The following is a 16144-nucleotide window of genomic DNA, read 5'->3' as shown; positions in this document are numbered from 1 at the left end:
ATTATTGTGCTTGCAGAGCTGTTTTATTGTTACTTTATGGCAGTCCTTCTCAAATAGTGGGGCGGGCTCCCCTAGGGGCATGGTGCAATGCATGTTTATCAGTATCAGTAGCAGTATAATGCTTCAAACCCTGTTTCGAAAAGCTGTGCACTACAAAACATGTTCATTTTTGCCATTAATCCTGACTTTCTCATTTTTCTTAAAAAAAATCTAGTTTCATTATTTTTGTTTTGTAGGTTAAAGTGTTTTATATATTGTGCTACTGAGTTAATAATACTGATCAATTTGAATTTTTTTTTATTATTTATTTAGTTTAAATAGTTTTATTTTGTCATTATCAAATGGTTCAAGTCTGTCAAAATTAAATTAAATTAAGGATTTATTTTGGGGGGGAATTTATTTTCTATAATAGACTATAAAACAATGTTAATAACGTTATTCTTTGTTGTAAGTTGATCAATATTTCTCTTTTTTGTTTTCATTAATGTTAATAAGGATACAATGTTATGCAGAGGTGTACTTATAACAATTTTTAGACCAATGATACCATGTATAGTCATGGTGGAGAGTGGGGACAAGGCTCCAAATCTTTTCTTCCTCCCTGAGGGCGTAACAGAAAATAATTGAGAAGCACTGCTTCATGGTTGCATGAGATGAGAATGTGTTGTCACTTGTCATGTTTGCTTCAGTTAAAAGAAACTATGCTGCGTTTGCTCTGCCAGTATGGTTCATTTGGTCAAGTGTGAACGTGATCAACTGAACCAAGCAAGCAGGCCGATACCATTTGATAGATGGTTCTCGGTGTGAAGTGAACGCTAATGCGGTTTGGTTCACTTGATCTCAATGTGAACGCTACACTGGCCAAATACCAGAGTTAAAATGATGGCATAAAGCATGCAGTAATGACAAATATGTAGGAACAAATGCATTGGAAGTGCTGTCTCTGCTCTGCTTTGTCTGATGACGCTTTTAAAGTATATTTTTGAAGCTGTTGGAGAAATGTAAAATGGTAATTATAGCACAATATAAAAATAATGTACATAGTAAACCCTTTGAACTGCATTTTTGTTCAGGATTTTTGTGTTATGTCACATAATATGTCACAAAAGCTCTTTAAGTGTATATTTTAGAAGCATTTTGTGAAATCAAAGCTGTTAATTATATATAAATTATCTCCATATTAAACCCTGTCAACTGTATTGTGGTTTGGAATATTTCAGTTCTGTCTGGTAATATGTCACAAAAGCTCTTTTTTTTAGAAGCTTTTGGAGGAATCTCAAATGGTAAAAATAGCAGATTATAAAAAAAACTACATATTCAACCCAGCAGATGACATTTTGGTTTGGAATTTTGAGTTATGTCACAAAAAATGTCATGAAAGCTCTTTAAAAGTATATTTTGGAACCTTTTTGTGAGATCAAAGATGGTAAATATAGAATAAAAATAAGGTATGTATTCAACCCTGTAGATGGCATTTTGGTTCGGAATATGAGTTTTGCCACATAGTATGTCACAAAAGCTCTTTAAAATTGTATTTTAGAGGCTTTTTGTAAAGCCAAATATGGAGAAATGTAGCAACAGGTAAAAATAATGTACATATTCAACCCTGTTAAATGCATTCTGGTCTCGAATATTGGATTTCTGTCACATTTGTCACAAAAACTCTTTAAAAGTATATCTTACAAGCTTTTTGAGACATTTAGGATATTCATTATAGCAGAATATAAAGATAATCTACATATTCAACCCTGTAAACTGCATTTTGGTTTGGAATATTTGGGTTACATCACGTAATATGTCACAAAATCTCTTTATTGAATATTTTAGATGGTTTTAGGAGAAATCTGATCTGGTAAACATAGCAGATTATAAAAATGACCTACATATTCAACCCAGCAAATGACATTTTGGTTTAGAATGTCTTAAAATGTGTCACAAAAGCTATATTATATAAAGCTACGGACTGGACTAGACTCTCACACTATTAACTAGATCCACTCGACGTCCATTGGGGGGACGGGGGGGATTCCGCGAGTCTGCGGTCCCCTCTAAGGTTTCTCATTGTATCCCATTGGGTTGAGTTTTCTCTTGCCCTGATGTGGGATCTGAGCCGAGGATGTCATTGTGGCTTTTGCAGCCCTTTGAGACACTCGTGATTTAGGGCTATATAAATAAACTTTGATTGATTGATGGAGCTAATATATTTTAGAAGCTTTTTGTGAAATTGAAGATGATAAATGTAGCAGCATATACAAATGATGTACATATTCACCACTGTCGATGGCATTTTGGTTTGGAATACTTGAGTTATGTCAATGTTTATGTCAAAAAAGCTGTTGTTAACTTTGTGGCAATCAAAAGTATAGACCTTTTCGTAAACTCACTCGTTAGTTGTGATGTGCACCCGTACCTAATGTTATGGCCCAACGCCTCAGTACAGTAGCCCCTCCCACTCTCCCCTGTCTAGATACATTTGTAATGGCGCGTATGTGCTTTTTACCCATAATGCCTTCTATTTCAGTGTTCCTCCTCCTTGCTGGTTGGAAGGGGGTTAGAGGCGGACTGTCACAACTCGTTTATCACATTAAATATCAGCCCTCGGGCACTTTCTCTCTCCCTCGATCCTTGCTTGCTTCTTTCTTTCTTTTCTTGTCACCTCCCACTGTTGCCGTTTTTTTTAACACTCAACCCACCCTCTCCCATTTCCTCCCCCCTTACTCCCTCCTCGCTCTCTCCGGCCCATTCCCTCACACTTCTCCCTCTGAGGCCTCCAGCATTTTTTCCTGAACGCTCACATCTCTGTCACTTTTTTTTTTTTTTTTTTTAAACACAACTGCCATATGCCTCGGCCACCCCACCTACCGCACCCCCAGTCACGACCCTCATCCACACCCCATCCCACCTATTCCATATCCGAGCAGACTGATTTTGCAGAGGTACAATATGCCCGCTAATGTGGAAGAAGGCAGTCGTGCACAAAATAAAGATTCCAGCGCCAATCACAACAATAGCTTCTGACAGTGCTGCACATTAATATTCTGAAGATAAAGGAGATGTGCGAGGCTACACGGAGAGGAGCGAATCAGATGCAGATGGAGCTCTGCGGCATGCATACCTAGAATAATTCAACACTCAGCCCAAAAAGAGGAAGAAAGTCGTAAAAAAAATAGAAGCTTTTAATTTGCTTCTAGAGATGATGGCCTGAATCGACGAGAATAATGAAACGAAACACCGTGCGCAGTAATTGGTTGTAAAAAGTGTTTTCCAAGTCAAGATGGTACTTAGGTGGAAATTCTAAACATTGTTGGCTTATGTTCAGTTCAGTTCAGTTCAGTTTCAGTTTATTTCGAACATGCATACGATACAATGTAATTCATCACATATTTCCAGTTGCTTCATTACAGCACGTCCGAAAAGGAGTAGGAAGAAGCTCAGCTTTGTGTTGTACGTGCATACACATGTTTTAATTAGATTTTCCTCTAAGGTTTATTTGTCCTCGTTTGTTGAGAAGAATTGTTGTACATTTTTGGGTAGCAGGTTATAGTTTGCTTTGTACATCATTTTATCTGTTTGCAAATGCACCAAATCGTTGAATTTCAATATTTGTGATTTAATAAATAAAGGGGTATGTTCTCTATATCCAATATTATGTATTATTCTAATTGATCTTTTTTGTAACACCGTTTTTGATTGATTGATTGAAACTTTTATCAGTAGATTGCAAAGTTCAGTACATATTCCGTACAATTGACCACTAAATGGTAACACCCGAATAAGTTTTTCAACTTGTTTAAGTCGGGGTCCACGTAATCAATTCATGGTAAAGAATAGTGAATGAAGCGCACATTTGTAGTTGTTTCCCCATATTTCTACACGATAACTCAGATATGGTAACACTAGTGAGCAAAGTAGTGTCTAGTTCTGAAGTATATCTGTCAGTAGACTTGATATGGAAGTCCTAAAAACTACAACATGGCTGACGGGGAGAAGGAGGCATGTAAATAAGACCGCCCACAAAACGATCAGAAAGCAACTTGAAAATGGTCTGTAAAACAATCTATTCAAATGTTGACCAAAGCACCACCATTACATGCTACGTAGACCACAAGGAAGTATTTTAAAAGTAGAAAAAAAAATCTAAATATTACCCCTTTTAGAAATAGTGCAATCATATAAAAAAATATTATCTCTGCCTTTGCACAGACACATTTAGGAGTAAGAAGAAGCAGATGTTATTTTCTCTTACACAATTATTTCTACATGTCTCAGCAATTCCTATCAATTGGATCCATTAAGTGTATTTTTTATGACATTTTAACAGGTATATACAGTTGTCATTTGTTTTTTGTTTTGTTTGTTTGTTGTGCTTTCCCATGTCTCTTGTTTGAATAGAACCTAGCCCCGCCCCGCTACTCTGTCAGCCAATCATGGTCATCCATTTCTCCACACACTTCCTTGGTTTCTTTGCATAAATTAATTAAACTAATATAAATAATTATTATATAAGATCAATTATTAGATATTACACAAATTTTCTTTGTTAGCTATAACACAAAGCTAAAATATTGGGGGGGTTTTTCAGTTAGCTTTGCATACATTGACCTACAATGGATTGGTTTTAGTATCTTTAAAACAAAAAAATGTATCAAAGAGGATGCCACACCATACAATGTCTAAATATGCGGGCCTCACTGGGAGAAGTTTGGACTTAAAAATTAAATCGAGTTGAACCTGGAAGCCTTTACTAACATATATTGAATCATAATTATTTTTTGTATTCTTCCTACACTACCATTGCTTTTTTGTGTCACTTTTGATATGGTTTTGTCACGGTTTACTAGCTTTTTTTGATGACTTTTTTATTTATTTATTTTTTGCATCTGATCAAGCCACGAAAATTTGACTTTCTTCTGCTTTTCTAAGTGTGAATGGTGGAGAGGTCCCCGGGAGGTGATCTAGTGATCACTTCCTGAGGATCCTTGATGCCGAGGAATATTCATCCATCTTGCTTTGGTCTGGATCGTCTGCTGATCCTGAGCCAGTGCAGGATGGATGGATATACCGTATTTTTCGGAGTATAAGTCGCACCAGAGTATAAGTCGCACCTGCCAAAAATGCATAATAAAGAAGGAAAAAAACATATATATTATTCGCCAAACTATGAAATAGAACTGCGACCTTTAGTCCGAAAAATACGGTATACAATATCTGGGTACTTTTTCTAAAGATGTCTATACTGTAAACCTTGAGTTTTTAAAGCCCAAGTGCACCTTTCTCCTCAAGCGTACATGTGAGTGTGGATGTGTGCATGTATGAAGGGTCTGAGTGAGCAAAGTATGCTTGTCAAATGTGATTTTAACTGTAAAATTCTATAAAATATATTTGCAATAAAAAAAATAAATTACAATTTTTTTTTTTTTAAATCGAGTTGATTTTTTTTGGCCAAACAAAAGTGAGGCAGCGTTGAAGGAAGCTGCTAAGGGCAATGTAGTCATCGTCACATTAGCATTTCATTCGTATTAAGCATCTGCGTGCATCAGAATCTCTCTCTGATGCTAATTAGGAGCATGTTAAGAGTGGATTTTATACTGACTTGAGAGAAAAAAAAGACACAAAAAGACTTGTTTTATCTGGATGTTTTTTTCTTAACGAAGCCGCAAAGCCGACAGCGGCCTGAGGCCAAGCAAATCCTCGCCTCGGCTACCTTGGCGAGGCGAGCTGGAGGTATTCCCTCAACAGTAAACCACAAATGTAATCCAAACTGAACGCTCCCCGGCGGAGTCTACACAATCTGCAGAGAAAACACCCAAGCTCGGGTTAACGAAAACACTGACTCATTTAAACATGTGCTTGTCGCCTTCTGATTTCCATATTAGCCAGTAAACACTTGTCAACAGCAGTGTGTGTGTGTGTGTGTGTGGGGGTTTCTCACAGTGTCAAAGAAAGGAAGATCCTAGCACAGAGTGCTCGCAATGGAGCTTGTATTCTTTCATTATGTGGGTTATGCTGCAGTGACAAATATAGAGTGTGTCCTGATTTCCTTGAGTCACTCATCCCCAAGATACCGCCGAAGCTCCCTTGTCCACACAAAGAGGTCGTGCGGCAACTGCGCCCGTGACCGCCTGACAACAAAACACACACAAAATAGGCAGTGCGGGTGACCGAGCTGCCGCCACGAGCTGGCGAGCCACTTCCTGTGGACACACGCGAACACAACCACGCTGTAGCCCAAACGTATAATCGACACGTCGAGGCGGTTTGTCGGACATGCGCCGTGGTGGGAGGGCGGCCTTGCTGCTGCATTCCAGACAACTTGGACTTTTCAGACCTTTGTGACTCAGCCCGTAGTCATACTATACCCTAAGTACAACATGTTTGGCTACTTCTTATGATGATTTGAGTACATATCTAAAACACTTCCTTGCCATAGATATGATTTGTGTAAATTTTGCCCAATATCTGCTCCACAGTCACATTTATAACCCGTTTTTTGAGTCTCTCTGCAAGATGTTCATTTCTAGAGGCGTTCCCAGATTGCAAATTAAACCATGCCCGACCCTCTATAACAGGGGTCCCCAAACTTTTTGACTCGGGGGCCGCATTGGGTTAAATAAATTTGGCCGGGGGCCAGGCTGTATATATATATATATATATATATATATATATATATATATATATATATATATATATATATATATATATATATCAGTGACGTGCAGTCACTAGAGGATCATGGAAAGAAAAAAAATGTAAAAAGAAAAAAAAATTATTAAATTGTTATATGTATCCAGTGATTATACTATAAAGTTATTTTCCATTTAAATTCACCAGTTTTAGATTATTTTTATTCAAAATCGCTGAATTTTCACATTTTCCGTTCAAATACTGAGAAGAGATGGTGCGGTGAACAGCAGCCAGTTGAGTCACGTCACTCAGTGCCTCAACATGGATTTCGGACTCGGCTAACTGCTGGCCTGCTGTGCAGTGAGACTGTATTGCTATATGAATTATATTATACATTTCCATAGTTTAGTTAGCTGAGGTATATAATGTACAGTGTATTTTGTCAACAACTGTATGTGTGTAACGTATTTCTTGTGCTGAGCGATCATAAAATGGCTGCAAAAGACGCACTGGCTGAGGCTCCAGTAGTCCCGCCTCCTGCACCCCCGCCGTAGAATTGTTATATCAACTAAAGCCCACACTTAAACTTCCCACGTGCAAGATTGAATCTATTTAAAAAAGTTATTTTATAAAAAGCCAAAAAGTGCAAAAACAATAATGTTCGTGTTGGAGGAGTTGTGAATGACTGCAGGGCCACAACATTAGGTGCACCTGCAGACTGCAGGTGTACCTAATTCACAACTCCTCCAACACGAACATTATTGTTTTTGCACTTTTTGGCTTCTTATAAAATAACTTTTGTAACCTATTTTCATGGGCTTTCCTCTTTGTGATGTTAAGTTCCTGTTATGCGCTGTTATACAGTATATGCCTTGAGCTCTTATTTTGAAGGCGCTAAGAGCGGAAGTGATGACACGTTGCGGAGGTTTTTGAAAGAAGGTAAATAAAGTGGTCCTCGTGTAAACTGGAGCCTCCGTGTTTGTTATTTTGTAGTTTCATACAGTATAGGCGACATTTATAAACCCTCGGTTACACTTTTTTAAATAGATTCAATCTTGCACGTGGAAAGTTTAAGTGAGGGCTTTAGTTGCGGCGCATGGACTTAATTTATAAGTAAAGGTAAGACCATAATAACGTTTTTTTAATTAAATGTGCTTTTTTTGTGTGCTACAGTTTGTATGTGTAAAGTTAAAGTTAAGTTAAAGTACCAATGATTGTCACACACACATTAGGTGTAATGAAATTTGTCGTCTGCATTTGACCCATCCCCTTGTTCACCCTCTGGGAGGTGAGGGGAGCAGTGGGCAGCAGCGGCGCCGCGCCTGGGAATCATTTTTGGTGATTTAACCCCCAATTCCAACCCTTGATGCTGAGTGCCAAGCAGGGAAGAATGCTGGTATGAGCTTTTAAACATAACCCGTTAACTGCTGCCAATCAAATGGTGAATAAGATACTCTTTAGGGTTCATATGTTTGTAAATCTGACTGTGATGAAGTCAGTGCCTCACCAGCCATGAACCTCACCGCACGTCACTGATATATATATATATATATATATATATATATATATATATATATATATATATATATATATATATATACATTGTCTTTATAATCCGTTTTGTAATTTAACATCAATTAACATTGATGTTCATCAACATTTAACATTGTCACGTTATTGATGGGAAAATGCATTTTTAGACAATATGATTTGCCTGAGCGGCTAGGAGACACTGAGAGTAACAAGCGGTAGAAAATGGATTAGAAAGGAAAGGTAATTTTTTTTTTAAAAATACAAAAAATACCAAAAATAAAAACTTTTTTTTTTTAACTTGGGACTTCCCGTGGGCCGGATTTTGGATGCTGGGTGGCCGGATCCATAGTTTGGGGACCCCTGCTCTATAAAGTATCATCATATATATTTTGAAAATGTACAGTGTTTAATTATACCGCTATTTCTTTTCCCAGACACGGTTGAAAATAAACTTCATAAAAATTATAAAAATTCACCCGGTCAGAACAATTAGATAAACTTGCACTCTCTCTTAAGTCAGACTCTGCATTTGCACTTTATTTCTGCATTTCTGCATGTCGCATGTCGGTGTTATTATGCACATGCCACCATTAGATTAAATGGTAAATGGGTTATAATTGTATAGCGCTTTTCTACCTTCAAGGTACTCATAGTGCTTCGATACTATTTCCACATTCACCCAATCACACACACATTCACACACTGATGGCGGGAGCTGCCATGCAAGGCCCTAACCACGACCCATCAGGAGCAAGGGTGAAGTGTCTTTCTCAAGGACACAATGGATGTGACTAGGTTGGTAGAAGCTGGGGATTGAACCAGGAACCCTCAGGTTGCTGGCACGACCACTCTCCCAACCACACCACGCCATGCCGTCCCATTAAAATAATGCTTTATCCTACCTTTTTTTTGTTTCCTCATAGCCTGAAGCTCCTCCCTCTCTCGCTGAGAGTTCACCTAATGTCCAAATATGTACGTCCACCTCGCTGTGATGTCACAACGCTACTAAATTGCAAAACCTCGCAAACAGAAGTATCCAAAACTGCATGCAAGCTCATGCCAAAATGCATGGAGCTAACGATTTGACGCTTTGACATTGTTAAACACGAGTATCCAACATTGTGACAACATTTATGCGTCAGAAAAGACAAAGATCACCAAAGGTCATCTTCAAAATTAGCCAACGTGCACTATATTGCCAAAAGTATTTGGCCACCCATCAAAATGATGAGAATCAGGTGTCCTAGTCACTTGGCCCGGCCACAGGTGTATACAATCAAGCACTTAGGCATGGAGAGACTGTTTCTACAAACATTTGTGAAAGAAACAAAAACAAATCCAGTCATGAAATTTCCTCGCTCCTAAATATTCCAAAGTCAACTGATGCCTTTATTATAAGAAAATAGAAGAGTTTGGGTTGGGCTCGGCCCCTTAGTTCCAGTGAAAGGAACTTTGAATGCTCCCGAATACCAAAACATTTTGGACAATTCCATGCTCCCAACCTTGTGGGAACAGTTTGGAGCGGGCCCCTTCCTCTTCTAACATGACTGTGCACCAGTACACAAAGCAAGGTCCATAAAGACATGGATGACAGAGTCTGGTGTGGATGAACTTGACTGGCCTGCACAGAGTCCTGACCTGAACCCGATAGAACACCTTTGGGATGAATTATAACAGAGACTAAAAGCCAGGCCTTCTCAACCAACATCAGTGTGTGACCTCACCAATGCACTTTTGGAAGAATGGTCAAAAATTCCTATAAATACACTCCGCAACCTTGTGGACAGCCTTTCCAGAAGAGTTGAAGCTGTAATAGCTGCAAAAGGTGGACCGACATCATATTGAACCCTATGGGTTAGGAATGGGATGGCACTTCAAGTTCATATGTGAGTCAAGGCAGGTGGCCAAATACTTTTGGCAATATAGTGTAATTCAGACCCAAAATAATCCAAAAGTCAAAGCCCACAGTACGCTTGATCACCCACACCATTCCTGTGTGTAAAAAAAGTAATGTAATTAGTGAAAAAGTAATTAAGAGGGGAAGTAATCCACAAAGTCAGGGAAATTTCATCAGTTAAAGCACGAATGCTCAGCACGAGTACTAAGATGTTGCACAGTATTAAGTCGATTTTATTGGCTGTACAAACAACTTTATTGGCGTGTCAGCCATGTTTTTTGTTTACTTCTTTTTTTGGGGTGTGTGTTTACTCTTGTTTACCGTCTCAAACGCAGCATCGGCCCAAGACTCCAGGCCAAAGTTTGGTGAAGCTTTTCGGATTCATCCACTTTGCAGACATTGTGACACCAGCCACAGTTCATCAAATCACCGAGACAGCACGCCATCGCCGGGGTTGCACACGCCATCGTGAGTCACCTTGACGATGGCGTGAGCGGGAGCGCAAGTTTGGCCTCCGAGCGCGCAAGGTACTGACGCCTCGATTTACGGTCCTAAACTACCGGGGAGGGTAAATGCATGCAAAGACATCTGGAGCTATTTTTAGCCGCTGCTAATATGCCCTCACACAGCCCGACGCCAGGCTGCAAATGTCAACGCTTTATTTCAGCGTTTATCTCCAGGCTTGCATCAGCTCTCACTCTGGCGTGGAGACCATTCACCCTTAAGAATCCTTGTGGATTCAGAGGCAGCCATCATGTTATCTTTGTCTCTGGCCACCTCCCCGCTACCTCTATTTAGTACCCCTCCAACGAAGCCCCCGCCGCCTTCCGCTCTCCCTTGCACCTCCCCAGCCAATCCCGCGCCTTAGCTGGATTACGGGCTGGCGTCACCATAGCAACAGATGACGTTGTAAATTAGTCGGCCAAAAAAGTTGTTCTGCACTGGCGTGTCCGTAAGCGCATCTGGTCTGATGAAACCTTCCCAAATGTTCACTACTCCCATTTGTCTGGAATGGAGGTGGAGGCAGGGTGGGGTGGGGGCAGCAATGACCTCATCCCGCCTCCACCTATCCCATTGATAGTCAGACACAATGGTCTCACTCCTTGCCTCAAATCCCTCCGCCGCTCGTCGATGCACTCCAAATTGATTCTGTTATCTCCCTAATTCCATGTAGCCGCGGCGTGCGGCGGCCATGGAGGCGGCGCGGAGAACAAAGGGACGTGGAAGGTCCGCAGATGTGGAGTGGAGGGATAAGGATGAGGAGGATGACATCATTGTTGCAGGACAAAGTTGCAGTCCTCCAAGTCAGGCTGACTCACAGCCTCTCCCGCTGCGTTGATGTTGATTGAGAGCATCGCGGTGCCACCGTGACGTGTCGACTGACGCGTGTCGATCCAAGTTCGACGGAGCTACTCCCTTTTTGGCAGGCATGAATAAAGCCATTTGTGTTGGGGCCCGAAATTACTTCATAAAATCAATGAATCCATCTTTGATTACCTCACCTTACCTTATAATAGCAAGGTGAGAATCATTAAGCATTGTTATTATTTAAAATATATCACTCTTGAATCAACACAGTAGTTAATACTATGATCAATGTTAATTAAAATACTAAATGTGGGATATAAATAATAATGGAAGTATAATTGTTTGTATATCGTATATAAATTGGTACAAATGTTTAATACGCGTATAAGGATATTTCACATGCCTTTACTGTGTATATAATTGAACAATGTTCATATTGTGTATAATGTGTATTTATAATATGTTGTACAAAAGACATTTCATAATTTTCGGAAGTTCATCTTGTACTTGACATTGTTTATAGGGTTAGGCGCTATAAGTGTTCAACTTCAGCCTAAACCCTTTCGGTCTGCAACATTTTCATTTTCATTTTCATTCTATGAATGTGCAACTGTTTGTTTATTTTGTTGACCATTGACCGAAGAATAATAAACTATTTAATTTAATTACTGTACATCCTGCATGCCGAGAGGTGGGTGGGGGGGGGGGCATTTGTTGGCCGGTGTTGTGCCGGGAAACGCACCCCTGCCATAAAATGCACCCCCTGACGCGGGAGCGCGCTCACGTCACTCGGTTACCACAGACAGAAATGGCTGCCTACCTGTGCATTACACACAATATGGTATTTAATCAATTCCCTGCATCCTGCCATTATGATCATTTGAACAAATTGTGTCGGGATACACAAATGCTCGCAAGATTTTGTAATTTTTCAAAACAAAAAAAAATGTAGATGAAAAAATATGCGATAATACATTTTGCTGGAGGATGTATTGTCCTACAAATTGTTGCAGATAAACAATATTATTGTCAGCATTATTTTGAGACCAAATTAATTGCTAATGTAATAACGCAAGTACACTTATGCCTTTCAGAGGCAATAAACGTATTGTTGTTGTTTTTTTACCATTGTAATTAGACGGTCAAGAACTTTGAATTATCCCATAAAAGTAAACGAAGACTAAAAATAAAATTGAGTCTATCTGTGTTCGCAAAAATTTAACATCAACAAATATTGAACGCCTCAAAGTGCATTGTATTCCCCATTTGGAAAAACTAGATCAGGTGGTTTGTTTTGTTGTCTTTTTTGTTGTCATTAGTTTCCAACAAATTTGGCATTCTTTCTCATTCGTCCGTGTTGATGGGTTCATCTTGTTCATTTGTTCCCACACCGAACATTTGGCTTTGCAATCATCATCTTTAGCCCGTGCATCCACATGTGTGCCTAAGATAGCAGTCCTACCTGCGCCCACGAGACAATGATTGTGGATGATTGGATTCACTACGTTCATTTAATTCCTCCGTGGAAAAGATTTGGACATCTTTTATGTACAGTATACACTTCCTGCCAGTTTCTATATAGTGTTATTTATATAGTGCACACAAAATGCAGAACATTAAACAAAGCATGCACCCTTACTCGGTTGCATGCAATATTATTTGTCTGATGAATACACCATATATATATATATATATATATATATATATATATATATATATATATATACATATATAAACACACACATATATATATATATATATATATATATATATATATATATATATATATATATATATATATATATATATATATATATATATGCATATATACATATATACTTATATATATACATATATACATATATATATACATATACACATATGTATATATACATGTGTATATATATATATGTACATATATACATATATAAACATATTTACATATATACATATGTATATATATATATGTATATATATATATATATGCATATATACATATATACTTATATATATACATATATATATACATATACACATATGTATATATACATGTGTATATATATATATGTACATATATACATATGTATATATACATGTGTATATATATATATGTACATACCGGTATATACATATATAAACATATTTACATATATACATATGTATATATATATGTATATATATATACATACATAAACACATATACATAAATACATATATATATGCAGATAAACACATGTATATATATGTATGTATGTACATATTTACATATATATATACACATATATATAGATACACATATATACACATACATATACATATATACATATGTATATATACATATATATATACATATGTATATATATATGTACATACATGAAATCATGACACACAACAGAAACATCATATATGTGTGTGTATATATATATGTATGTGTATATATATATATATATATATATATATATATGTATGTATATATATATATATATATATAAATATATATATATATATATGTGTGTATATGTAATGTATATATATGTGTGTATATATGTATATATATATATGTATATATATGTGTATATGTATATACATATATATATGTATTTATATACATACAGTATATATATGTGTATATATATATATATATATATGTTTATATGTATATACATATATATATATGTATTTATATACATACATATGTATGTATATAAATCTATATACATATATGTGTGTGTATATATATATATATATATATATATATATATATATATATATATATATATATATATATATATATATATAAATCTATATACATATATGTGTGTGTATATATATATATATATATATATATATATATAAATATACATATAGTATGTATGTATATATATCTATATACATATAGTTACTTTACATGCAGTAGGCTTTTGGCCCTCAACCAAATATGTTTAGCCCAATGCGGCCCCTTGGACAAAAAGTTTGGACACCCCTGGTTTAGTCCAATAACAACCAATTTTGGTACACACATTTAGGTAAAATTCGAGCAAAATGTATTAAAAATAAATGCAAAAAAAAATGTCTAAGCAACTAATTGGCAACTAAAAGTCATTGGTCAATTGTCTAAAGACGATAAAAATTTAAGGACACCCGTAATACATGTACGCTAACTAGAACCAATGTCCAATCACGGGATCAGAACGGGGAATTAATTATTTGCCTTTTTTAACTGATCGGCTGATGAGCTGCCAAGCCCAGCTGATCTTTACCACAGGTGTGGCCCAATGTTTACATACTCAGGCGAAAGATTCCTTCAAAAGGGATGCACGCTCAGGGAGACACAAAACATTTGCACCATCCTTGTTACACTCATGTGCGGGTGTTGGGTGAATTTCAGGAGGGTACATGTCTTGCCAGAACACCGGCTCAATTTTGGAGCAAGCTGCAACGAATGCGTCGTCGATCCACAGTGCAAAGCTGCATCTAATATACTGATCATCAAACAAGTTTAGTTGCTATTATCACTGGAGGACTAAAGGAGAAGTAATGTCTACACATGCTACACACATACACACACACTCACTCACTGAGTAGGACGACACAAGAAGCTAACTGCTAAAGCTTCATTGTAAAGTAGGGGTTATCGATCCAGATGTCGATACTATCTATACTTATTTTAGTATCAGTGTACAAACGATACTAAAGTGATTAGACTGATATTTTTCTTTGTCTCGTCCTTATTATTACAAAACAATTTTTTGCGTTGGTTTTGTTATTGTTTACAAACTCAGGGAGTAAGTCTCTAGATACAGGAAGGCTTTGAGGGCAAAACCCAAATGTTTTAAAAGGTAGCCAATGGTAGTTTTTGCTTCTTTTTTTTAGTTATTGTGCCCTAACCACTTAGACTTAGACTTAGACTTAGACTTAGACAAACTTTAATGATCCACAAGGGAAATTCTTAAGGGAAACTTAATTTTGTTAAATAAATTGTATGTAGCATTAAATACCAAATAGCATCACCTGATTTACAACAACACTGTCAAATTCTAAATTTAAAAAGAGGAACTTTATAAAAATGTCCTAATGTGTTTACTTGTTAGAAAACATTTTAAGTTCTATAATCTATTGTCAAAGTATTGGACCGGGACTCGAAATCGGATGAGATCTGAAGCGACTCCCACCCGCAGGGGCTGGAGTGTCCCGTGGTGCGTTGTCCGCCATCCACCTGTGCTTACCTTTTCTCAACAACATGGCCGCCACAATAATAACCCGTCACCATGGCGACGCCACACGAAGCGACTTAAGAATGAGAGGCTAAAATGCAGAGTGGCGGGCAAGTGAAAGGCGGGCGACCCGCTGGGCGCGCTGAATCTCACCACACAAAGGTGACTCCACGAAGCCGAGGCAAGATTAGGGCAAAGTGTGTGTGAGTGGTAACGGGGAAGGGTGGGCGGGGGGGTCGTCCAGGACGGGAGGGGGTTGTCTTTTGTTTGCCGCATTGTCCGCCTGCTCGCTGCTTTCCTCTGTCGTCTTACCTTGCAGCCCTCCCCCTTACTAGCAGTCAGCGACCTCTCTTTCTTTACGTCTTTTGTCAACCAGTCCATTCACCTCCTTTTTGTCCATCGCCTCCTCCTACTGCTGCTGCTTACATTCATGCCCCTCCATGCTCTAACTTGACCACTGTCAAAATGGTTGCTACTTTTTATACGTGTGTGTGTGTGTGTGTGTGTGTGTGTGTGTGTGTGTGTGTGTGTGTGTGTGTGTGTGTGTGTGTGTGTGTGTGTGTGTGTG

At 37.8% G+C, this 16144-nt stretch overlaps 1 protein-coding gene across 3 annotated transcripts in view; it reads right to left on the bottom strand.

The window, feature by feature from the left end:
• Window positions 1-16144, bottom strand: part of kirrel1a (kirre like nephrin family adhesion molecule 1a) — a 56859-nt gene that overhangs the window by 29332 nt on the left and 11383 nt on the right. The window contains exon 1 of one of the 3 annotated variants that reach the window (XM_061960354.2): window positions 15589-15623. The exons of the other annotated variants lie outside the window; for them this stretch is intronic. Within the exon in view, the coding sequence (XP_061816338.2) occupies window positions 15589-15604 (16 nt within the window). The 5' untranslated portion in view covers window positions 15605-15623. Of the gene's footprint in view, window positions 1-15588; window positions 15624-16144 lie in introns of those variants that run through there. 3 annotated transcript variants of the gene reach the window in all.

This window comes from Nerophis lumbriciformis, linkage group LG05 (assembly GCF_033978685.3).
Source record: "Nerophis lumbriciformis linkage group LG05, RoL_Nlum_v2.1, whole genome shotgun sequence".
Lineage (NCBI taxonomy): Eukaryota > Metazoa > Chordata > Actinopteri > Syngnathiformes > Syngnathidae > Nerophis > Nerophis lumbriciformis.
Note: the sequence above shows the minus strand (reverse complement) of the source record. Positions and strands in the feature narration are given on the sequence as shown.